The 26,922-nt window shown below is 41.9% G+C and overlaps 1 protein-coding gene across 9 annotated transcripts in view; it reads right to left on the reverse strand.

Moving 5' to 3' along the window:
• The window catches only part of STAU2 (staufen double-stranded RNA binding protein 2), a 216,273-nt gene that overhangs the window by 138,307 nt on the left and 51,044 nt on the right, over window positions 1–26,922 (reverse strand). For all 9 annotated transcript variants that reach the window (XM_006767327.2, XM_015566264.1, XM_015566263.1 and 6 more), the window contains 5 exons: window positions 14,333–14,492; window positions 12,520–12,627; window positions 9,521–9,733; window positions 4,490–4,627; window positions 216–347 (listed from right to left, as the gene is read on the reverse strand). In XM_006767327.2, the coding sequence (XP_006767390.1) occupies window positions 216–347; window positions 4,490–4,627; window positions 9,521–9,733; window positions 12,520–12,627; window positions 14,333–14,492 (751 nt within the window). The remainder of the gene's footprint in view (window positions 1–215; window positions 348–4,489; window positions 4,628–9,520; window positions 9,734–12,519; window positions 12,628–14,332; window positions 14,493–26,922) is intronic.

Consider the following 26,922-nt stretch of genomic DNA (forward strand, 5'->3'; position numbering starts at 1 on the left):
AACTGTAAGATCAGAATTAAGACTTCATGTTGACACCCTAAACAGATGCGATATTGTAACTGGGAATCTATCTTCAGGTTGGAGAGTCCTGCCTTAGGAAAGTTAAAACTGGAGGTCTACTTTAACACCACTTCCGACATTACTTAGAGTCAAGGAACAATGGTACGGAATTTGTTCATCACTTTGACGTTCTGACAGAATAGGACTGCGCTCACCTTGTCAAGTTGATCTTGAAGACTAGTGGACGCTTTATAACCGAGTTGTAACAGCATTGCTTCCGCGGCATTCTTTTTGGCTATCTTTTTATTCGGTCCTGTTCCAGTAGCAACTTCATTGCCTACCTTGACCTGGTAAGATTAAAGTAAGAAATTACTAAGAGTTGCTTTGATAAACAGGCTCGACTTAACACCACAAAGCACTGTATTCTGCTCTGTAGCATTCAAAAATACAAAGTTCAGTCCACAATAAAAACAACTAAGATCAGATCCCATTTATGTGTTATATAGATAAGCGAAAATAAACATGGAGAAAAATATGGTTCTCAAAATGTCAACGGAAGTTATCTTAGGATAACAGAATCTTCGAAGATTTTTACTTCCTTACATATTTCTGTATTATTTCATTTTTTAAAACAATAAACCTGTATTATTTATATAAACAGAAAAATAAAATTCACATAATAGACTCTATGTTGGCTCTCAGTACAGTTAGTATTCTTTATTTAAATTAATAAACTAGGGCTAAAATTCATGTTGGAGTGCTTGCTAGCTACAAGATAGGCCAGCTACGTAAGAGGCTTCCTCTACTGCTCTGAGTGTCCAAAGACTGGCCAACGGAAATGGAAGCAAAAAATCAATGAGCAGCAAACCATGCTTCGCCTGTCGTCACATGCTGTGTACACATCCCTCACTCTGATTCAGTTCTTCTGCGGTTCATCCCTGCTTCTCACTTACCCACCCGGCCTGCCCCCTGACTCCAGGCCCTGCTCAGGGACATGCTGCTCCCTCCCTGGCACTCACCTTGGGTCTCTGTCTGTCAGCTTTGCTTCTGACCTACTCTGATGCCTTCAAGACTTCCTTCTAGAACAGATGCTGCCAGAGTCATTTTACCCATTCACCCACCCCTGGTCTCACACAAGCAACGGGGTTCAATCGTTTGTGAGCAGCTACCCTAAGTTATGTGTTAGTATTAAATAAGACTGCTGTAAAAAATTAACTTAATAAAAGGATAAAAGTAAAAAAGGCTCGACTTAACACCACAAAGCTGTGCTGAAGGACTTTAATTCCCTGCTAACGACAGTCACTTAAAAAAATCACTTCTATATAAAAGTCAAGCAAATATATAATAAACTTTGTAAGTCATCTTCCTAGAAAGCTAACAAATTTTTGTAACTCTTATAAGGTTTTTATATTAAAATGTTACTTTTCCTGCAAAGAAGTTCAATTTTGCTCTGCAATAAAATTAAGACTGCAGACTGTTTTAAAAAATAATTTAAATAAATCAAATCCTCAAAAACCTAACAAAAAAGTTCTATAGTAGGCCCTAGCTGGTTTGACTCAGTGGATAGGCCTTTGGACTGAAGGGTCCCAGGTTCGATTCTGGTCAAGGGCACATGCTCAGGTTGCAGCTGAATCCCAGTAGGGGGCATGCAGGAGGCAGCCAATCAATGATTCTCTCTCATCATTGATGTTTCTATCTCTCTGTCTCCTTCCCTCCTTCTTTCCCTCCCCCTTCCCTCCCTCTCCCTTCTTCTCTGAAATCAATAAAAACATATATTTTTAAAAGTCCTAAAGTGGCATTTACCCAAAACTTAACTCATTTTCTCTCACTGAGTCACAAATAAAATTGATGATACCTGCTTTATATATTTTTAAAAACCTAGAGATTGTAATCACAAATAGAAAAATTAACATTATGTGATATATCAAAATACCATGTGCTGATAAGCAAATTAGTTTTTAGTTATCATTATTTTTCTCTTTGAAAAATTAAAGTATCTCTGTACAAAAAAATAAAAAGCTTTAAGAGCCCTAACCGGTTTGGCTCAGTGGATAGAGCATCAGCCTGTGGACTGAAAGGTCCCAGATTCGATTCCGGCCAAGGGCATGTACCTTGGTTGTGGGCACATCCCCAGTAGGAGATGTGCAAGAGGCAGCTGATCGATGTTTCTCTCTCATCGATGTTTCTAACTCTCTATCCCTCTCTCTTCCTCTCTGTAAAAAATCAATAAAATATATTTTTTTTAAAAAAAGCTTAAAGAAATGCGCTCAGGAACTAACACCCAAATAATGTCGTCAGAGATTTTCTTTTGTCTAGCAATCAATAAAGTCACCACACACATTTCACAACACACAAATTTACTTTTCGTGGTGATAAATAAATATTAGCATATTATCTCTAGATATTTTACTTCCACGTTCAATTTTAACAAATGATAACATCACTTAAGTCGTTTATACAAAAATATTTACTTTGATAAAGTTGCTGCAATAGATAATGAATCCACTGGGGCTTCCCGAGGGGAAAAGCAATATGAATTCAGTGTGAAAACACGTAAAAGCACAGCGAAATGCTCCCACTTGACTAGAATGTTTATGAAGACCCATAAAAAGGAAGCTGGCGTAAATTCCTCTTTCAAAAGGGTACTCCATATACTCCATAGGAAAGGAATTGTGTAATAGAGCCGAAGCCAGTTTTTATTCCTAATACAGGTCTAAAATTTAGGTGACTTTTTTTTCCCTTCAAGTTTTGCAGTTCAAAGAATACTTTCTAGAATTCTTCAGAGCTAAGAATGTAAAAAGAAAAAAACCGGTGCATGTATTTTAAGAAGAGGATGCTAGAACAGCACTGTTCTGGGTCCTAAGGACGCTTGACCACAATGGCTTAGCTTACTAACCAGAGACGAATTCCCCTCCGTGGTTGTCTGCGTTCCCACAGTGGTTTGTCTGTGACCACATCACAAGTTTACATCTCCAGCAACAGCCAAATACACTAGCTCTCACACAGGCAGGCAGCAAGTATGCATCAAAGGTTTATGAAGGTCCTACTGTGTACAGACCACTGCATTGAATACTGTGAGATAAAGACTACAAATTAGGAAGGAAGGTAAAATGTAGATATGCATGAAAAGTGCATCAACATGACAGACTCTGCTTGAGTATCAAAATTTTTCCTATATGGTCATCACTGCATAAATATCTGTTCATTTTAACAGGATTATATTGAAGGTGAGGTCCATGGGTTTGATTGGAAAAAAAGTTTCTCTGACAAGCCAACTACAACAAAAACAGTTTGGGGACAATAAGGATAATTTAAATATAGACTGGTCATTAGAAGATTCTTATGAATCAGGCCTAATGAAAGAAAACGTTTTTTTTTTTTTAGAGATACATACTAAATATGTAGGCTTCCTGGCTGGTGTGCTTCAGTGGTTGGAGTCAACCTAGGAACCAGGTGGTCACAGTTCGATTCCCGGACAGGGCACATGCCTGAGTTGTGGGCTCAATTGCTAGTGTGGGGCATGTGGGAGGCAGCCGATCAATGATTCTCTCTCATCATTGATGTTTCTCTCTCCCCTTCTCCCCTCCTCTTTGAAATCAATAAAAATACATCGGAAAAAATAAATATGTGGGCTGAAAGGACATACGGTTAGAAATTAGCTTTGAAATTCTTCAGGAAACGAAAGAAGGGCGGGAGGAAGGAAAGGAAAATGAACAGATGAAGCAAGTGTGGTAAGAATCTGAACAGCCATGTCTGCATGATGGGCAGATTCCCCAGCAGGCAGCACACTGCTCTTCACGGTGCACTATTGAATATACCCACCCTCGGGTAGGTTTGAAACTTTCCCAATAAAACATTAAACGTTTCTTCAACACTGGGGCTTGAGTGGACAAGTGAAGAGGCGCAGATGAGATCTGAAAGGAGGAGGGCATTTTGCTAGTCCCCGCCCATCTGTCATCCACGAGCAACCCCACTCCAGTTTCCCGGGCTGCACAACACCGCAGTTCAGCCTCTCAGCAATTCTGGGTCCCTCCGTCCTCGCCGTGATTAGGGAGACAGCCAGCTCTCTCTTCCTAATTTTCCTGCAAACCCAAAGTTCACGCTCTTGGCCCTGCTCCATCTCCATGCATCCTTCTCAATTTTGTTTCTAATTCCATCTGTCTCCTCGTCCCAGCAGTTAACAGGCTCGGGCTGCGCACTGTACCACAGTAAGGCAGAGACGAGCCTTCTGTTTGATACTCTCTGGGCCAAACAACCTGCGTGAACTCAGTCCCTTCAAAACTCTTCTGTCTGTTCTAACATGTCCTTGACGCTTGAATGTGTCAACCAAGCTGAGGGAATGGATGCTGGGAGGGCAAACAGTGCCATTAATTAATAGCGCTATGAATCCCTAGCTGGCCTTCACCCTGTATCTCTACTCCGACCTGAGGGTTTCTAGACTTTTTTCAATAGTTAAAAAAAACTCTTCTCGTATAAAAGTTAGAAATACCTGCATCACAAACTCCCGACGTCGCGGTATTCCTCTCTCTGAAAGCAAAACATAGTCTGGCTCCTTTTCCTTCTTGGCCTGTTGAATTTGAGCCAGGCGGCTAATGGGGTTCATTCCTTGACCATATTCTGGTCCAGCCTAAAACACAATGTAAGAAAAATGTCAAAACATGCTTGTAAAACCTGTTATTGGATCCTTAAAGTGGTTCTCCTCTCCTCCCCTACACCCCAAAACCGTGACTGGAGAAGATAAATGAGAGTCATTTATGAAGATTTATGAAGGAAAGCATAAAACGGATCTGAGACTAAGGCGTGGATGGGATTTAGGGCTCAGGGGTATTACTAATAAATTGGGTCAACTATTCTGCTTTTAAATTCTTCAGTACAGCTTCTTCACACTTCTGTTCATCAAGAAAGACCAAAAGAATAGATCACAAGACATGAACTGGGAAGAGATATTTGCAATACCTGTAACTAAAAAAGATATATCCGGTAGCCAAAATATTTTTAAAGCTCAGAAAAAGTATTAAGAAAAATACAATCTAAAAGAAAAATGGGCAAAAGACATGAAAAGATATTTAACAGATGGAATACTTATAAAAATATAATCAATCTCATAAGGACTCGAAAATGTATATTAAAATCACAGTGAGATGCTATTTCACACCCATTAATTTAGAAAAAATTCAGAAGCCTGACAGCCCAAATGGTGAGGATGGGGAGTAACAGAAGCTTGTACCATGATAACGGTAATATCAAATGGAAAACAACTGGGCAATGTGTAGTAAAGCCAAAGACGGCCCCTAGTAGCATCTTCATCACCACATACTATGTACCCTAGAAAACAGCTGCCCATATGTGCTAGCTCCAATGTTCAGGAATAGCCATGGCTGCATTATTTGAAATAGCAAAACAAAACAAACAAAAACCTGAAAACAACCTAGACATTCATCAAAAGAACTATGTAAATTATAGCATGTCCATGCAATGGTATGTTCATACAATGGTTTGACGTAGGGCAGGGACAATGAACTAAGTATTGCTACATGCATCAAGATAAATGAATTTCAGGAGAAAAAAGATGGATGTTGAGGGAGAAAAGCAAACACAGAATACATATAGTATGATGTAATTTATGTAAAACCCACTAAAACTACAAAACACTGTTGAGATTAAGTAAGATTTTAATAAATGGACAGACATGCTCACAGGTCACAAGACTCAATATTGTTAAAAATGTTAATTTTCCTCAAACTGATCTCTCAAGTCATTGCATTCCCAATCAAAATCCCAGCTGGCTTTTTTTGGTAACAATTAATAAGCCAATGCTAAAGTTCATATGGCAATGGACAAGACAAATAACCAAAACAACTCTGAAAAAAGAACAAAGTTGGAGGACTCAAACTCTCTGATTTCAAATTCACTACAAAGCTATGGCAACAAAGATAGTATGTATATAATCAGCATAAAGACAGACCAATGAAACAGAAGAGTGTATAGAAACAGATCCACACACATGCAGTCATCTGGTTTTTCAGAAAAGTGCAAAAGCGATTCAGTGGATAAAGGATAGTCTTTTCAACCAATGGATTTAGAACAAGTGGAAATTCATATGCAAAAAAAATTTTTTTTCAACCTGTACTTTATACCTTTTTTTAACTTTTAAATTGATTTTTAGAGAGAGAGGAAGAAAGAGGGAGAAAAACATCAATGTGAAAGAAAACTATTGATCGGCTGCCTCCCACCACTCCCAATTCCCTCCCCGCCAGACCAGGGATCAAGCTCACAACCCAAGGAATGTACCCCGACTGGGAATTGAACCAGCAACCCCTCAAGTGCACAAGACGATGCCCAACCAACTGAGCCACACTGGTCGGGTTTTCAAAAATTAACTTAAAATGGCTCATAGACTTAAATGTAATATCTAAAACTAAAACTTCCAGAAGAACATACAAGGGGAATTTTTGTGACTTGGGTTGCATGACAATTTCTTAGATACAACACCAAAAATCACATTCCATAAAAATAATAACAATGACAATAAATTGGGCTTCTTTGAAAATATTAACTTCTGTTCTTTAAAAAATGCCAATCACAGGCTTGGAGAAAATATTTGCAAACTGTATATTTGATAAAGAACTTGTATCCAGAATACATAAAGACTTCTCAAAGTTCACTATTAAATGTATTATTTTAAATGGACAACCAGGCCCTGGCCAGGTGCTCAGTTGGTTAGAGAATCGTCCTGATGCAACAAGGTTGTGGGTTAGATCCCTGTCAGGGCACATACAAGAATCACCAATGAATGCATACCTAAGTGGAACAACAAATGGATGTTTCTTGCTCTCTCCTCCTTTTTTCCTTCCCTCCCTCTCTCACTCCTTCTTTCTCTCTCTCCCTTCCTGTCTATAAAAATCAATTTTTTAAATGGGCACTCACATTTTTCTAGGTGGGCAGAAGATTTGAACAACACTTCACAGGCTCATGTGCTACTAAACCCATCAACACAGACAACAGTGTGGTGACTGCTGGGGAAGGAGGTGGAAGGGGTGGAGGAGGGCCTGGGTGGCGGGGGATAAATGATGGTGGACAGACTTGACTTGGGGTAGGTGAACATAAAACAGTGTACAGATAATGTGCTGTAGAATTTCACACCTGAAACCTGTATAATTTTGTTAACCAGGGTCACCCCCCTAAATTCAATAAAAAGAAAAAATAAATAAATAAAAGATAACACTTTTAAAAAGACCATTTGATGTCCAGAGTACTTGCACGAAGCCCAATTGCAAACCAACTGTACTAGTTCAGGTGAGAGTCGACTGTGACTTAGACCAAAGGGGAGCAGAGGGATGGAAGGAAATGGACCAACTTAAGAACTATGTAAGGGATGGCCCCAGTAGGGCATGACGGACTGGACGTGAGGCGTGAGGGAGAAGAAAGGACCCCAGGGGCCTGTTTCAGCAGCTGTACAGTGGTGCCGGTCACTGATGAGGAATGCTGGAGGGGAAAGCAATTTAGGAGGGAACATGGAGTTTTGGACACGGAGTTTGAGGGGCCTGTGAAATATTAAGTGAAGATGTCTGGGCAGCAGGATAGAGTACAAAAGAGCATTTGAGAATCATCCACATAAAGACGGAATTGAAGCCTGGGGAGTAGGAAGTACGACGCCCAGGGCAAGGGTAAGAGAGAGGATGAGGGCGACAATACTTGCAACGGTTAGGGGAACGTGAGAAGAGAGAAAAGGGAAATTTTTAGTTTTGGTAAAATCCTGGTTTCCCCTTTTATTTACATACCAAACAATAAAGATTAAGTAAATCAGAAGGACTGATGAGAAAAGACAAACACAGACAATAATTCACGAGTCTAAGATTGAACACCGATGAAAAGGTAAAGGGAAGCTTTACGTCTGGCGTTAGAAGAGGTGGCCTAGTTCGTGAAGATGTTCGAACGACTGTCCTGCAATGGCACCTTGCCTCATCAGAATGTCTTCTGTGCCAGAGGTACTGTTGTTGATACAGGTTCCAAAGACAAAGGACCAGAGGCACAAATGCACTCAGATAATAACGGCGTTCTGAAAAAGCTAAGAGTGACTGGTTTCTTCCCTTCACTGAAATGAACTACCAGCACCCTTGATGAGGTTATTCCTTGGATATCAGCTCTTACAGTGTCACTCTACAAGCCAGTAAGGACACAAACTTTTATCAGAAAGCCTTCTTTGTAGTCTCATCTTAAAGAAGAAAACATTACAACAGGATACAAGCCCAAAGACACCATCAGGGAGTCTTACGTTTTTAACTCTACAGAGTAACTCAAAAGGAGTTCCCAGTTTCAAATGGGCTCTTCAGTCACATGACTAGATCTGACCCCTGACTCTGCTACTGAATCTTGGGTGAGCTTCTTAAACTCCAAGGACCTCGTCTGCGAAACAGGGATAGCACCTACATCACGGACTGACTGAGAGGATCCAATGAGACAACGTGACAGTTTTATTATCTTTCTTAAAAATCAAGGCAACTCATCCACAGATATTTTCTCTACTTCTATTGCGTATAAAGAAGTGTAGACCCGCCCTGACCAGTTTGGCTCAGTGGATAGAGCGTCGGCCTGCAGACTGAAGGGTCCCAGGTTCGATTCCGGTCAAGGGCATGTACCTTGGTTGCAGGCACATCCCCAGTGGGGGGTGTGCAGGAGGCAGCTGATCAATGTTTCTTACTCATCGATGTTTCTAACTCTCTATCCCTTTCCCTTCCTCTCTATAAAAAATCAATAACATATATTTAAAAAAAAGACATGTGAGGAAGCGACAAAAATGCTAAAAATGTAGACCCTAGTTCTATAAGACATGTGAGGAAGCGACAAAAATGCTAAAAACCAAGGTACCATGTGAACAGACAGAATCAGACATAAAATAACAATATTTAATACTTATTGGGTGCTTATTATTTGTATTATTAATAAATACCAAGTCCCGCACATGCACAGTGCTTCCCATTCACTAGCTGCTGCTCCTGTCACAGGTCGGCATTATTCATACCGCCCCCCATATCCTTACCCATTCCAGATGTCCTAAGAAGACACTACGTACAGCAGTGCGGTATAGAGATCAGAGCAGTTCCGGTTACTCCACGCGACAGGTGAATAAAAGAGAACAAATGTTTTGGATGTGTTAGGGGTAACATCCTCCACCTTACACAGTCCTGATGAGAATTACACTGAAGGTGGTCATGGATGGCAAAGTGTTTTATACTAAAGTATTCTATACTAAAGGTGATCATGAACAAGAAAGTACTTTGTGAGCCATAAAAAACTGTCCGTATGTAAGGTATTATTGGATGAACAAACACAGGTATGCAAGTGTCTGAAAAGCAAAACACAATTGTTAACTGATTTAGAGTCACATACCCAACCCTGACTCTGGGACTGTTTATAATCCATAGGTTGAGACGCCTGCCCTGTGGGGAAACTTTTCCCCCTGTAGTTACCGGAACATTCACACAGTAAAACTGACTCATGTTCATAAGCACACACTTACTTTGACTATGGTTTTAGGGCGTTTTTTAAAAAATAGTTTTGGCTTTTCAACCACAGGAAGAGGTGGGAGTTTCTTAAGCTCCTGTAAGACGGTGGTCGCAGCGCGCTTCTTGGAGAGCTTTTTGCTATTTCCCTCGCCTTCTGCAGAGAACTCGCCCACGGACACCCGCGTAACAAAGCTTTTCATATGTGGTGGTCCGCTCTCTTTAATGACCTATAAAGTACAAATACAAAAGTAAATAATATACAGGCACACTCAGAATGTGTCCTTATAGCATGGGTCTTTCTTAATGTTCCTATCGTAATCAAAATAGAAATGAAGAATGATGCCAAAATTATAGGTTTCTTTAATAAACCTATTAGAAAGGTATTATAATAAGAACTATTCGGTTACAATATTTACAATGAGTAAGAGACTGAAGTTGGGCGAACAGAAATCTATGTAAACACATTCAATTCACACTCAAAATTATTTTTTACCCATTTTAAAATAGGCAATTCTCATTATGGTTACCATCTTTTCTTTTCAAAAATAATTTTAGCCCAGCCAGGATGGCTTGTGGTTGAGTGATGACCTGTGAACCAGGAGGTCAGGGTTCAATTTGGGTTAGGGCACATGCTTGGGTCGCAAGCTCGATGCCCAGTAGGGGGTGTGCAGGAGGCAGCCGATCAATGATTGTCTCTCATTATTGACACTTTTATCTCTCTCTCCTCCCTTCCTCTCTGATATCAATAAAAATATATTTTAAAAAAATAAAGGCTACATCCTTCTCTTCTGGTCCCCCACATGGTTTTTCCAGGCTATCAAAGAGCAGCCTGGTGCTCCTGAAGTTTCTCATATCAATAAAAATATGTATTTTTTAAAATCTTGTTTTATGTTGATAGTATTATAGACATCTCCTATTTTCTTCCAATGATTATTCATTTCTTATAGAACAGAAAATTAAGAACGTAAAACACATCACATTATATTAAGTGCACAGGGCACTGAAAATGATAGGTGTATGGTATCACATTTTCTCTGGAAGAGTACGTTCCTGGAGGATGGGGACCACGTCTCAAGAGAGTTCTACCAGCCATCTCGCATCATGCATGGGGAAGCCACTCAAAAATAACCATTTTTGACATAAACCTTCAAAGGTTGTTTTATAGAAAGGAAAGTTTACTCTCCGACATGATCTTTAAAAGGTTAGTCGATATGCCATAAAAACTCCTCGCTTCCTAGGGTTATGGATTGTGAATCTGTCAGCTGTGGATGCTCCCAAACCCTGTACCAATGTGCTCACTTAAAGTAAGACAACTTTCGAGGAAAGATGCCTCCCCAAACCTGAGTGCTCAAAACTTCCATCTCCTTCACAGTTTTAAGCTATAAAAGGTACCCTACTGAGTTAAACAGTTTCTTATTTAACAGCATATTAAAAGTTTGTCTTTTAATACTGGCTGCCAATGAGGAAAAGAAAGCAATAGTTCAGTAATTCAACAATGCTAGGGATAAGGAACTTACGATAAGCATGCTTTCCAAGTAATTTAAGTTTACTAGTTGAAATACCAAAACTGTTTATTTTAACCACTTTGCTGGCCATCCTCCTGAATTAAAAAAAAACAACACACAACATAGGTCCAGAGGTATGGATGCATGGAACAAAATAACAGATCCCAGTGGGAAAGGGGGAGGGGTGTTGGGAGGAAGGGAACAGGTAGAAATTAACCAAAGAGCATATATGCATAACCCATGGACACAGACAATTGCATGGGGAAGGCGGTGGTGGGCGAAGCGGGGTCAAAAGGGAGAAAATGGGAGACAACTGTACTATAATACTGTCGACAATAAAATACAATGTAAAAAAGAAATAAACAACAAACACCTATATGCTGTACTGACTTAATAGAGAATACCAAATAGTTATTAACCTTTTATTGCTGGGTGGGAGCTCTCTAGTGCTGAACGTCACCCCGATTTGAAGGAGGACACTCCACGACCGTGTCAGCTTATTTCTTGGGTTTTGCCTATTTTCTAGGTATTTGAGTTGCAAAATTAGAAACCTCTTAATAAAGAAGGAATTATAATATTGAAAATGATTTTTCCTTTTTTTAATGTCACACAATTTTATAAATATTTCTGTCACCTATTTAGTTGCAAAGTAGACAGCTGCTTACTTAGTGGCTTAGTAAAATGTAAACATATCTTGGCAAGTACAGAAGAAACTGGATATCAATGCGTGTGTGTGTCACTTAATACTAACTTGGATATTTTCAATAGAAGGAATTATAATATTGAAAATGGTTTTTCCTTTTTTTTAATGTCACACAATTTTATAAATATTTGTGTCACCTATTTAGTTGCAAAGTAGACAGGTGCTTACTTAGTGGCTTAGTAAAATGTAAACATATTTTGGCAAGTACAGAAGAAACTGGATATTAATGCGTGTGTCACTTAATACTAACTTGGATATTTTCAATTTGATCCTATTAAAAACACCGAACCCTCTAGAGCAGCGGTTCTCAACCTGTGGGTCGCGACCCCTTTGGGGGGCAAACAATCCTTTCACAGGGGGCGCCAAAGACCATCAGAAAACACATATATAATTACATATTGTTTTTGTGATTAATCACTATGCTTTAATTATGTTCAATTTGTAACAATGAAATTGGGGGTCACCACGACATGAGGAATTGTATTAAAGGGTCATGGAGATGGCTCAATACGGAAAAGCGAAAGGTGAGCAGGGGCCCGGCCAGTGTGGCTCAGCAGCTGAGCATCAACCCAGGAACCAAGAGGTCGCCGGTTCGATTCCTGGTCAGGCACATGCAGGAACCCATGACATTCCGTAAGTTCTTCTCTCCCCGGGGCCTACATCATTGCCGGACAGAGTGTGAGCACAGGAAGCACACGCACTCTCTCAGGACACGAGGATACCCGCTCACTTCACTTAGCTGGTTGCTTATCTGAGTTAGTGAGGAGCAGGCGTGGGGGTGGGAAGCTCTCCTCTGAGCACATACCTCGAAACTGACGGGCATATTTCGCTTCAGAGCAATTTCAAACACTAAGCTGATCTCGGATTTATTGGCGTCTTTGTCATCATCCATTTCTTTTCCGGATTCGCCATTCTAAATCACAAAAAACAGGATGGCACTGAGTCTTCACTTTGGGACACACTTCACAGGAGGCCCATCTAACAGAAAATACAGTAGGAGACAGAAACCCCAGACTGATCCTGTGGAGTCCCTGTAAGCCAGTGGTTCTCAACCGGTGGGTCGCGACCCCTTTGGCGGTCGAACGACCCTTCCACAGGGGTCGCCTAAGACCATCCTGCACATCAGATATTTACATTACGATTCATAACAGTAGCAACATTACAGTTATGCAGTAGCAACGAAAATAATTTTATGGTTGGGTCACAACATGAGGAACTGTATTTAAAGGGCCAGGAGAACCACTGCGTAAGCACAGCAGGCAAGAGCTGCTATGAGGCTCTTTGTTGTTTGACTTTTCACTTTTTCCCCTCCAAGTAGAATAAATGCTAAGCGTGGAAGTCTTTTACTCAACCATACACCAATTTGAGTTTATCCAGTTCTCTAAAAATCTCTATCCAGCCCGACCGGCCCGGCTCAGTGGTTGAGTATCAACCTATGAACCAGGAGGTCGCAGTTCGCAGGCTCGATCCCCAGTGTGGGGTGTGCAGCGGCGTGGCTCAGCAGACAGAGCGCCGGCCTGCGGACTGAGGGTCCCGGCTTTGGTCTGGTCAAGGGCACACGCCCGGGGGGTTGCAGGCTCAATCCCGTGTGGGGTGTGCAGGAGGCAGCTGATCAGTGATTCTCTCTCATCACTGATGTTTCTATCTCTCTCTCCCTCTCCCTTCCTCTCTGAAATCAATAAAAAAATATATATATTTTTTAAACCTCTATACTCACACACATGCACACTCTTGTACACACAGTACCTCCACCGGTGTTATAACATGATACTGCACCTTCTATGAACACTAAGCTGTAGAAATAAGGGATGCAAACCAGGACTCTGGAGTTCCGGGTCTGGCCCTGGCACCCATTCACTTATTTAGCACATGCTTCTGGAGGGAGGACCCCAGATACACTGGACGTAGTGTAAGTGACAGAGATAAAGGGAGGGCATCCTTTGCCAGGAGGCTTGCGATGTAGTGGGAAAACAGATAGATGTCCTAATGAATGAGTCCAGGAGAAAACTACCTAAGTTTGCCATTAACCAGACCAGCCTCCGCGAGGCGTGGGGAACTGTAGAGATGGAACTGTGTGGTTTGAAATAACTAAGAGGAGAGCTCAGTAAGAAGAGGACTCAGACAATGCCTGAGCTGGAGATACTCTTCTGAAGTCAATAGAGAAGGCAGCTGAGGCCATGAGAAGGGGCCAACAAAAGCCTCAATATCCTCAATCGTAAAAATTAGGTAGGACTGGAAATACCCATAATGATCTCCTCCACTTTAAATTCTTCAATTTCAAATCAACACAACACAATTCATGCTCAATAAATGTAGCAATAAACTCAAAGTAAGTGAATGTTATTTCTCATCCTTGTACACATTCCCAGCTCCTGAGCTGGCTGGGAAGTGCACTCCATTGGTAAACCCAAGTTCTCAAAGGCAAGGTCATCCTGGCAAGGACAAGTCTAGGATAGAAGACAGGTAATCCATCTGAGAAGCAAATTAACAGAGATCGCCACTCTCCTCTTCCTTCCTATCAGGAGATTATTTCTTCTGTTTATGAAAATGCACACGTTTGTCTTTTGGGTCACCGCCCGGGGATCTAGAGAGCGAGCGGCCCTGCAGCAGCAGCACACCTGAGAGGACTTCTCCGGAATGGGCTCGTTCTGCAGTGCCTGGAGGGCCTTCATGGCGGCGTTGTGTCTAGCAGCTTGTCGAGTCTTCCCTTCCCCAAAAAACTCATTGTTTCCTACAGTCAGCTGAACGTAAAAGATCTTAGGCATTGGGCAATGATACCTAAAAAAAAAAATAAAATAGGAATGTTAGTCCGATAAAATCACTCCATAATCAGATTTGTTTTGTTTAAAGTGATACCAACCAGATAATGCACTATGCCCTCGTATGAACCCTAATCAAATTTTCACTTCAAGCTTTCAGACAGATTTTTTTTTAAATATATTTTATTGATTTTTTACAGAGAGGAAAGGAGAGGGATAGAGAGTTAGAAACATCAATGAGAGAGAAACATTGATCAGCTGCCTCCTGCACACCCCCTACTGGGGATGTGCCTGCAACCAAGGTACATGCCCTTGACTGGAATCGAATCTGGGACCTTTCAGTCCGCAGGCTGACGCTCTCACCACCGAGCAAAACCAGCCAGGGCTTTCAGACAGATTTTGACGGGAGTGGACCAATGGTCTGGTCAAGGCCGGGGAGCCACTGCAGAGGATGGCGATGAGCAAGGCCATTCCGGTGACAACAAGCAGACTCTTGTGCTTTTGGCAGATCGTTATGATGAGAAATGGGAGGGCAGAGAGGTGGAGTTACTCCTCCAAAGTGATAATAAGTACTTTGCAAAGAAATAAGATCAGATTCAACATCAAAAAGAAGAGGGAGTTTAGCCCAATTTGTAGGTAGAAAGTATAATAATAAAATGTATTTAAGGTAAAGATTTTGGCAGATTTGTGTTGAATGAGCCTGAGGTAGAAAAGAGCTACTGATGTGGACTTGAGACGATAAAAGAGGGTGCAAAAAGAAAGAACAAACCTAGAAGACATGAAGAAGAAAAAAATTAAGGTGCTATGCAATAAAATCCATTAACGCAACAATTATTTGACAGGGAGTGTGACAATGACACACATTAAAGTGGAGCAGACAAGAAATAAGGTAAATATGCAGAACATAACCTGTTAAATAGTAAAAGAGGCCAAGATTCAGATGTGTCAGGGAGGTGGTGTTAGATGGGGTGGCCAGGGAAGGCCTCACTGAGATGACGGCTGGGTGAAGACCTAAAATAAGTGAGGGAGGAAACCGTGCAGATCCCCTGGGACGGTGCAGCGGAAGCAGACAATATCAAGTGCAAAGGCTCTGAGGCACGTTCAAGTACCTCAGAGGATGGTCTTCTTCTTAGAGTCGAGGGAGAGAGGAGGAGGTGGCCAAGGTCGCTTAGGGACGTCCTTAGAAATCACTGTAAGGACTTGACTTCTACTCATGGAGTGAAATGGCCACCACCAGAGAAGTGACATGACGTGGCTAACATTTTTGAAGGATCATCTAACTACTACGTAGAGAACAGACTATAGGGAAGGATGGAAGAAACCAGGAGATCTATTAGGAAACTAGCGCAGTAACACGGGAAAGATGACCGAGGCCTGAATGAACGTGACAACAGAAGAAGTGACGAGAGCATTGGATTCCAAGTGAATTTCAATAGTAGAGAGACAGGGTTTGCCCAAGAACTGGCTACGGAATAGGAGAGCGGAGGCAAGGAAGGGGATTGCTGGTGGGCAGACGTCAGCCGCTCTGGTTTGAAGGTGTGAAGTTTTTAGGCCTGTTAGACACCCACATGGAGATGTCCAATGGACAGTTGGATTTATGAGTCTGGACTCTAGAAAAAGAGGTCCAAGGTGGGAATAAAATGTGGGAATCTTCACTGTATCGCTGGACGTTAAAGACAGGCAGGACTTGAAAGCCAGACAGGAAATCCAGGCAGGCAGGGTGCCCTCCTTTCTGGAAGCCAACTGGGAAAGTCTACCATGGAAGAGCGCGGGGTTGAGTGTCAAACGCTACGCACAGGTCAAGGCAGATGAGTGAGCAAAACTCACAGGACTGACTTGGATGGAACGGTGTGTGATAATAATGCTGAAAACTGAAGTGCAGAATCACTCCAGTGCAGAAAAATGTCTGTATCCCAGCAAAAAGACGTCCAATCGATGCCCTCGTCCTTTCAGATGGCGAGTGGACATCCTTGGAGCGGTGCGCTATATTCGACCTGAGATCCACTGCGCAGCGCCCATCCCGAAGGCTCTGCGGGCAGATGGGACTCATGGTGAAGGTTTCCTGCAGGTGCCGGGCGAGCGTGGAGGGCGGCACTGACCCCGCAGCTGTGGGAGGCTGGCACTAACTGAAACCATGTGAGTGATGAGCACCTGGGAAAAGAAAGCAGAAAGGAACCGAGAAACAGAGCCTGAGGCTGGCCTCTGACTCATGCCGGTGATCAAAAGGCAGGGGAAATAGTAGACGGCAGGGAAGGCGATGAAAGCAGGCCGCAATCAGAAAAGAAACAACACCCCGTCCGGGAGGCAATTAGCAGTGGAGAGAGCCAGGGTCTGAGAAGGAGGGAGAAATCGCTGTTTTAAATTCTTCGAGTCAATTTTCTTGGCCCGCAGTTTTCCCATTAATTTCTTTTAAGATAAAGTATTTTTAAATGTGTTTTATTATGTCATACCTTCTCATTTTTAATTGGCAAAGATGAAAAAGTTAAAGGAAGAAAAAAAATTACTTGTCGTGACAGACTTTTTTTTAAAACATGCAAAGACTCAAAAGCATTAAAAAACCACACTTTTTTTTCTCTTTGATTCCAATAACTTGTGTAGTAAAGTGCAATCTCCTGTTACCTGTTTCATTTTTAATTATTTTAATGCAGAAATTTGGACAGACTAATAGGATGGATGCGGGTGATTTCTGTGTCCCACAAAATTCATTTTCCCACCTCTACAGAACTCGATGCATGTTTTGTTTGTTTTAAATAAGAGCACTTCACTAATGGGAGAACTGACTAAGTTAACACTTAGAAAGTTTTAAGAACAGGTGAGACAGAGCAGAAAGATTTGAAGGGTCTTCAAGATTTTTTAAATATGTTTTTATTAATTTGAGAGAGAGAGGGAGAGGGATAGAGAGATAGAAACATCGACGATAAAACAGAGGCATAGATCGGCTGCCTCCTGCACGCTCCCAACTGGGGATCAAGCCTGCAACCTGGGCATGTGCCCTGACCAGGAATCAAACCAGGGACTTCTTGGTTCATGGCTTGACGCTCAACCACTGAGCCACACCGGCCGGGCTCGATGCAGGTTTTAAACTGGTTCCACTACCGACCGAGCCTTTTAAAACAGACAACCTGAAATCAGAAATGGACTCCTGAGATCTTACACGGCCAGCTCTCCCCGTGGAGTGAATGTTTACAGTCAATTACACACTGCTGAAAGCAGAGGTCCGCGAGTGGAATGCGAGCAGACCTTTAACTACAGGAGAGGGAGTGGGCGCCACTGTAATCACTCTGGCCTGCTGACAACTACAAAACTCATTTCGGTTTGCCACAGAGACAAACAAAATTTCTGTTCATTATAACTTTACTGGAATATGATGTCATCACACATAACCATACTGAAACAATCTGCTGATTTTCTAACCAAAATATTAATTGTACACTAAAGAGCCCTTGGGGCCTCTTCCCTTTTGGCCATCAAGCATGGCTCTGTGTGTGCGTAGTATGTGCGTGCATGTGGATACATATGTATATATAAATTATACCACAGGAGTATCAGAGGGAAAATTAGGTACGTTGTGTTCTGAAACATTCTCGCGCTAACAACAGGAAATACCGAAACCGGACGCCTGACTAGTTGCATTCCCTTCTCACTCCGTCCCCTGACTTAACAATGGTTCTTAACAACCTACCCCATGTGGTCTGAATAACTCAGAGATCGCATCTCCTCATATCATCATGACCATTAAGATTAACCAGAACACTCTCATTAATAGCCCCCAGATTGAACTATAGGACGGGCAATGCGAAATGCTGTGTGTGTGTGTGTGTGTTACGTCCTGGTCTCTAAATATTTGTTTCCTTTGGTAAAGACACACTCCAAGTGGATTAACTTTAAACCGATGTGCTAATTAATGGAGTTCCTGTTTCTATTTTTATTTATTTCAAACATTAAGCTCACTTTTTTGGTAAAGTAGGTATGGTAAGTGACAAACATCTTTCTGCACATTTTTTATTTACCTAAGCTTACACTGCTATTCCTGAATGGTTTTTCTTAATTAGAATGTTGTGGCCAATGCTTAGATCCCCACAGTGATTACTGTGAAAAGATGAGCCAGGAAAACGCACCCACCCAAGCTATTAAAGTTTCCGGGTCAAATGGCTTCTACCCACCAACCTCCAAAGTATACTATTTTGCAAAGTGTGACTCCACTTTCATCCGTATCCGCAGTGCTGGTTTAAAACGCAGGTTCCTGCGCTCCGACCCTGGTCTGTTGACTCACTTCCTGGGGATGAGACACAATCCTCACGCAAGGAACCGACGCCCCATAACCGCGCCACGTCCTGCAACACAGCTCCCGTGACTTGACTGCAAAATCCGTGCAGGCCAAAGGCCACACGGCCCTGCCTCAGAGCCCCAGGCTCAGGTGCCTGTATCTCTTTCTCCTTAATCCTCACGGCAGCCTGGTGAGACAGACGAACCCATGGTCACCCGGACAGGTAACAGAGTTGTTGGGAGTCAACCTCAAGTCTGAGTAACTTCAGAGCTCAGGGAACGCTTAAGGAGTTTCCTAGTGACCTGTCACCCTCTCCATCAGTGTCCAGATTTGTCTTTTCAGTTGGCTGTGTCCTTGGCAGGCCAGGGCACCTACGGCTTTTCACACCTCAGGTCCCCTAACAGAATTCAGGAGGGTTTGACTGAACAGCTGCTGAAACCAAAAACTCTATGGTGAAACTCCAGGTTTTTACAGGATGTCAAGCCAACCAGGTTCAAACAGGCCCAACTGAGGGACCCAGCAAGAGTGACGAGTCAGAATAACGGGCACCACGGGCCACATGGCCTGACCGCCCAGATTTGATCAAGGCTGCTGGTCAGGCCATCTTGTCCAAGCCTCTTTGTCCTCCGTCTGTTCCAAGTCTTACAAAACCTAAACACGCAAATAATTTTTCAAATAAAATAAAAGCTTTCTTTTCTTTAGATCCCCAAAAAAGTCTTTAGATTTGGTCTATCTTCAAGATATCACAAGTTGACACAAAAATAAAGAAACGGAGAACACTCGGTTCCTCTGAATTACTATCTGACATTCCTTGTACAGTTTTGCTTTGTTATTTGAGCAGAGGGAAGGTATTACATTCTTCTATAAGTATTATTATTCTCGTATTTATTTCACTGTCAGTTACAACAACTTTCTATACCACATCTCTGCCGTCTTCTCTAAAGTTACCTCATTAACGCCCTTTTTTTTTCCTTATTGATTTCAGAGAGAAAGGGAGAAGGAGAGATAAAAACATCAATGATGAGAGAGAATCATTGACTGGCTGCCTCCTGCACGCCTCCTACTAGGGATTGAGCCCAAAAACCCAGGCATACGCCCTGACCGGGAATCGAACCGTGGCCTCCTGGTTCATAGGACGACGCTCAACCACTGAGCCATACAAGCCGGGCACTGCCCTTTCCATAGACTCCTTCTATATCATCTTTCTAAACTAAAATCTGTGTATCCTCCCTCCCATTCTCCAACATCTCCACTTTCCCAAGTATCACTTTTACAAGGTGAGAAAGACATATTCCAAATAACATCAGGACTTTTAAGAACTGAAAAATAATTGCCTCGTTTTACTTGATAGCACCCTTCATACATCTCGGCACAGCTTACGTGTTCATATGTCTTCCACAGGTTTATGTCTAAAAATATAGGAAGATGCTATCTTCTGATCTAATAAGGAGAGGCTTTGGGTTTCTGTGTTTATTTCCAGCGTTGACTGAAAACAGAAATGTCACTTAGTCTTTCTATCTCAGTTTACTTATCTGCAAAATATTTGCAGAATCTATGTTTAAAGAACCCTAAATGCCAAAACTTAGAATTCGAATGACATGTTGATTATTTTGACTCTTTGTACACTTTTTTGGCACTGCTAAGCATTCTTTTTCTTGCTGTAGAAAAATAATAGGTTTTATCAGAAAGCTATAAAACAGTCCTTGGCATCTTTTCAAGATTATATGTATATAAAATGTCTAGATAGGAGAGGGTTCTTTCTCTATTCACATCTATAAATTTTGAAAATATATCTTTTATGGGATCTAGATGTTAAGTCTCGAGGAATTTCAAAAATTAGGACCTATTAGAAGAGATTCGCCGGGCAGCTGAAAACAAGCTCTCAAAGACTCGTAAGGATCTTCTGTTCTGTTTGTAGAATGATTATAATTACGCTTGAAATGCCTCAGGGAAAATACAGGAAGATGTGCGCTTAGAGCTGGGACAGGGTGTTTCGAAGTGATGCAATTATAAGTGATGTTTTCTTTCACAATTCCACATTTTTTTTTAAATAATACAATTGTACTACAGTAATAACAGGGGGGAGGGGAGTTTAATCGAAGCAAGTCTAGTCCCTGTCCAAACAAATAAAGGTAAATCTAAGTCTAAAATGTAAACTGGATTAAGTGACATGACTTGTGAAATACAGCCTATGAGCCACAAGAGTAAATAATTTACACTGTGTTGCTGACACCAGCACCACAACAGAACCATGGAAAGCAGAGCATGCTATCAAAGAGCCCATTGAGCAAACACACAATCACCACCCTCGATCCCACACTCGGATCAAGCATAAACCTATTCTTGCCCCTTCCCTAAATGAATATCTAGATAAATTGTCATCATCATCACCATGATTACAGCACAAGCGCACAAGGCACTCACTATGTGCCAGGCATGATTCCAAGCACTTTACACACTGATCTCCTGTAGTCGCCAGGACAGCCCCGACGTCATTTTCCGCACGAGGATATGAGGAACAGCGATGCTAACTAGGCTGCCCACTGGAGTCAGCACCTACACCCAGGCAGTTAACATGCTTTTACCATCTGCACTCTGCTGCCTCTGAATGAACGGGGTGAGCGCTTTATAACGCAGAGCTACCCATGGTAACTTTGGAAAAGCCATGCTACACTTGGAACACCAAGGCAATTTGAGTCAAACTAGACACAGGAGCCCGGCCGGCATGGCTCAGTGGTTCAGCGTCAACCTATGAATCAGGAGGTCATGGTTCGATTCCCAGTCAGGGGGTGTGCAGGAGGCAGCAGGTCAACGATTCTTTCTCATCACTGATGTTTCTATCTCTCTCTCCCTTTCCCTTCCTCTCTGACATCAATAAAAAATATTTTTTTAAGAAAACCACAACTAGACATAAGAGATCTGGCAGATATTGAAGAGTTCTGTAGGCTAGTGGTCATGTCTGTAACCAAGGAGAATACCAGGGGTCCAGAAGTCCAGGAGACCGATTTGACTGCAGTCCTACTATTCTCTAGCTTTCCGTCTCATCTCCTAACTGGAGCCTGTGCTTAAACGTTGATGTTCCCATCAGGGAAATGTAAATCAAAGCTACAGTGAGATACCACTTCACATCCACTAGGCTGGCCATAGGCAAACAAAAACAGAAAACAAGTGTTGGCAAGGATGTTGGGAAACCTAGAATGATTATTCATTCTGGCGGGAAAATGGTGCAGCCACCATGGAAAACATTTTGGCAGTTCCTCAAAGTTAAATAAAGAATTACCATTTGACCCAGCAATTCTACTCCCAGATATATAAACCCAAGAGAAATTAAAACAGGTGCTGAAATGTATACACGAATGTTCATACCAGCATTATTCATAATAGCCACACAAAAAAATATGCAAGTAATCCAAAGGTCCATCAACTGATGAATCAATAACAAAATGTAGTATAGCCACACAATGGAGTGGTACACAGCCTTTCCCAGAAATGAAGTACAGTGGGGCCTTGACTTACGAGTTTAATTCGTTCCGAAACTGAGCTTGTTAAGGAGCTCGTTAACTCAAATTACTCTGTCAACTTAATGCAAAAAAATCACCCGAGAGACAGCTGGTATCTCAAAAAACTCGTTAGTCGGGACACTCGTAAGTCAAGGCCCCACTGTACTGACACATGCTACAATGTGGATGAACTCTGAAAACATGCTAAGTGAAAGTCAGACACAAAAGGCCACATATGGAATGATTCCATGTAGATGAAATGTCCAGAACAGGTAAACCCATAAAGACAAAAAGTAGATTAGCGATTGCCAGGGGCTGGGAAGAGGGGAAATGGGGAGTCACGGGGATGGAGGTGATGAAATGTTCTGAAATTAGACCCTGATCATGGTTGCACATCACTGTGGATGAAGTAAGGAACACTTTAAGATGGCTAAAATTGTGACTTTTGTTATGTTAATTTTACTGCAACAAAAAAGGAATTTTTAATGCTGCTGCTCCCTGGGGTTCAATCATCTGTTTCTCAAAGACAAGACTGTCTTCCTAGGCGATCTCAATTCTCCCTATTTGCAATCTTGGCAGACTCCCAGAAATTAGCCTCCCAAATTGGGGGGCAGGGCCAGGGACTAAGAGCATCCCTCCCTCAATCACTCTCAGAAATTAATGAGCTGAAAAAATTAATGAGCTGATCTTCCTGCCCTTGACTGATTGCCTGGGGGAGTATATGAATTCAATTATTAATTCAACTAATATTTATTAAAGGTCTAATTCCTACCTGGAAAATGTGTTCAAAGCAAGTGGGACAGCAAGCACAAAGGCCCTGGGCAGGTAACATATTGGGCGTTTGGGGGACAAACAGCAAGTGTTCGTATACTGGGAAGCCATGAGTCGGGGGTGCTAGGAAACAGGTCTGAGGAGCATCCAGGCTGCAAATGAGAACTTAACGGCCACATTCGGTGGGAGCCCTGAGGGTTTAAAGGAGGGAAGCAACGCGGTCCAACTAATACAGGTCTCTCACCGCTGTCTGCCCAAAACAGAGGCCGGAGAGAGCAGGTGGCAGGCCACGGCAAGTCACCTCTGGGAACAGGAGACTGGGTGACTAGACCACAGCGGACTGCAGGCAGCGCTCCACGTCCACTGAAGGGCAGTGGCTGCTTCACTGCTTTTCTGCAGCTTCCTGGGGGCAAGTGCAGAGTCGGAGGAGCTGGACTAACCAGTTCCAGTTCTGCCCAGCACCCGTGGCCATTCAGGCTGAGTGACACTAGGAAACACAGGAGTTAAGTGAGGAGAACGCTGGTGGGAAATGAGCGATCAACGCCAGCGGGACAGCCCCCAGGAGCCTGGCAGGTTAGGAGAGGCTGCAAGGATCCCGAAGGCTCTGCTCAATGTCTTCCTGCAGCGCCGGCCCCAGAGGACATCGCCCAGCCCTGCCCCGCCCCGGACAGAGGGCAGATGGCAGGAGCAGCAACGCGTGCCTCGGGTGGTGGCTGACCTGCGGGGCAGTTTCCACTTGGCAACTGAAAAACAGGGTCCCTGGCAGAGCAACCTGGAGGGCTCCCCTCCTAGAGCGCGCGGCCAGCATCCCTCTGGGCACAGGCAGGCATCGGAGACAGGCACACGGCACTGCGGACTGCGCCGTGGAAGCTGGTGTAGTGTGCCGGGCGATGGCATGGGAAGGTGGGTGCGTTCCGCAGGCAGCATTTCTCGGCACCAACACGGTCCTCTCGGTGGGGCCCAGGAACACCTGTCATAATGCAGGCTCAAGGCAGTGGACCTGGACTGTTCGGTGGAGTCCAGGAATCTACAGAATTACCACACCGTGGTGCATGCTGAAGACTGGGCGATTTTGGTGCATGCTGAAGACTGGGCGATTTTGGTGCATGCTGAAGACTGGTTAATATTTTGGTGCATGCTTAAGACTGGGTGATTTGGGTGCATGCTGAAAGACTGGGCGATTTTGGTACATGCTGAAGACTGGGCGATTTTGGTGCATGCTGAAGACTGGGTGATTTTGGTGCATGCTGAAGACTGGGCGATTTTGGTACATGCTGAAGACTGGGTGATTTTGGTGCATACTGAAGACTGGGCGATTTGGGTGCATGCTGAAGACTAGGAAGCATCTCTTTACAGGGGTCTTCTCCCCTTCCCTTGCTTGTGAATCTGAAGGCTTTGGGGTCCTGAATATTCACTTTGTACCTTGTTGCCTCTAATAAGTTTTTAGTTGATTCTCTGCAATGTTCTAACCTAATTGTATTTGATTTGCAAAAATTATCATTTTTCTACTTCTTTCCGCATTTTAATCCTTTTATTTTCACTAATTGTGTTGGTCCATACCTCCAAAAGAATACTGAGTAGTAGTTGAGAATGGACATTTTGCCTTGTTTCTTAGTTCAATGGCAAGCTAGTACATCCTTATTAAACACAATGCTAGCTACTGGGTTAGGTTGGATTAAGTTGGCTTGGGTAGAGCTGAGTTGGGTTAGGATTGGGTTGATTGGGTTGGGATGGGATGTGGAAGGGTTGAGGAAAGAATATATGTGTGTGCATCTATGGAGTATATAGTTTACAATGTTAAAGAAGTATTCAATTACTTATAATCTATTGTTTTCAAAGTCATAAATGGGTTTTTAAATGTCTTTTCAGCATCTGTGCAAATAGTTAACAATTTTTACTTTTTATCTCTTAATTAGTGAGTTTCATTAATATATTTTCTAATAGTAAAACAAATTTACATTCCTGGAATAAATCCCACTTGGTTATAGTGGTTCATCTTTCAATGTATTGCCAAAGTCTAATTAGAATTTCAATTAGAATTTTTCCTTTGATCTTCTGTGAATAATATTGACCTGAAGGTCTATCCTTTCTTGTTTTTTAAATTGGCATTGTTTTAAAAAAATAAAAATAAACTGGCATTGTTGAGCTACACATGAAATTACTGATTGCCCAAAATAATTTGTTTTCTGTTTTTCAAAAGCTCAATAAAATTTTTCTGTGAATCCCTCCAGGCCAAAGACTTTCCTTCAGGATGGGGTGGAGGTGGAGATAGAGGGTGGAGGTGGGGTGGGAGCAAGCTCTGTGTCCCCATACTTATCCTTTTCTATAGCAATCAGGGCTTTTTTTCTTCTTCTGAGGTCAGTTCTGGTCATTTATGCTTTCCTACAAAATCACCCATTTCATCCAAGTCCTGAAAAAGTTTTCCATGAGTTGAACAAAGTAGTCCTTTGTGAGAAGTTTTATTTCCTGTGCATGTAGAGCTCCCCCATCCCCTTTATCAGATTATATATTTTGCATAGTTGTGCTTTCAAATCACATTTACCTTGATTAGAGTACATATTTACATATTTTATTGGTTCTTCCTACAATCAAGATATTGGATTCCACATGATATTTTCATTATTCTTCTGTTTTCTAATTAGTCTATTTATGCATTATTTTCCGTCATAAAGAAATACAATGTTAAGATTTTAATACATTTTACTAAATACTGTGTGCTAGTAGTCTAATAGCAGATTCCTAAGAAAATTATTAAAAATATTGCCTATTTTTTCCTTGAGTTGTAAGAAGATTCTCATTATTCAATTCCATCAACAGTCTGTGACTGTCTGAGAAGGTTCTTTGAAAACCACTAAGTATTCAGAATCTCTCAAGTCCTTCCCAGCAACACAATGGGTCTGAAAATTGGTTCTAGAAAATACTTAAGATGCTTCTGTTTCCTCATTCTCATGAACGCAAAAATACATGTTTTTGAGAAGTTTAAATTTAAAAGAAATACAAATATCAGATTATATTTTTAGAAGAGGCTTCTCGTCTTTTTTTGGATAAATTAACTTTATAATGTCTAGAATATGAGAATCAAATGGATGATTGTGTTTGTACTGAAATCTTCCAAAAGCTTTATAAATTGTTTGCTTTGTTACAACGTCCAACCCAGACATCTACTCCAGTGCCTTTGCTGATCAGAATTAACTATCAACTTTGGATGCTTGCCCACTTCAAATACTCCCCAGAGTAACATGGAGACATTACATCAGTGGGATTACAGGAAGATTAATGTGCTTTGTTTGGAGATGCAAACAGTAATTATACTTATTGCATACTTCTAGTTTTGGGGTTTTCTTTTACCTGAATCTACGTGAATCTAGCTGGACATTTGCATATAGTTTAATGATAACAATCATGTGTAGTTACCTGATATTCATTGGAATATAAAAAATTTACTTGGCATTTTCCCAGCCAATTGTTTTTACAGCTTGCCGTCACTTATGCATTAGCTACTTTCATAAAAAAGAGTTACATAAAGCAAATATTTTCATACTAAATCCCATTTTCCCACTGTTGCCCAATATTAACTCTTGAGTGGTGCTTCTATAGGAAAATGTTGGCGTCAACACATCATAAAAATTATAATTAAACATTTAAACGTGTATGCCCAGGAATCGGTACATTTAATCAATTATTTTACAAACTACATTTTATCCTCTCACCTGCAATAACAATCAAATGGATAAGCATTTTGCTTCATATTCCCACAATCATTAGAAGGACATGTATCTTTTTAAATGCAGTTTTGGGTGACTTCCTCGGCACTGAAACTAGAAATACAATTTTTTAGCAGGACTGCCACATGGAGGAGATATGTGGTCAGACTCAGGCAATACAAGCAGTCTCAAATGATTGATAAGAAT

The sequence above is a fragment of the Myotis davidii genome, unplaced genomic scaffold (genome assembly GCF_000327345.1).
Source record: "Myotis davidii unplaced genomic scaffold, ASM32734v1 scaffold200, whole genome shotgun sequence".
In the NCBI taxonomy this organism is placed as follows: domain Eukaryota; kingdom Metazoa; phylum Chordata; class Mammalia; order Chiroptera; family Vespertilionidae; genus Myotis; species Myotis davidii.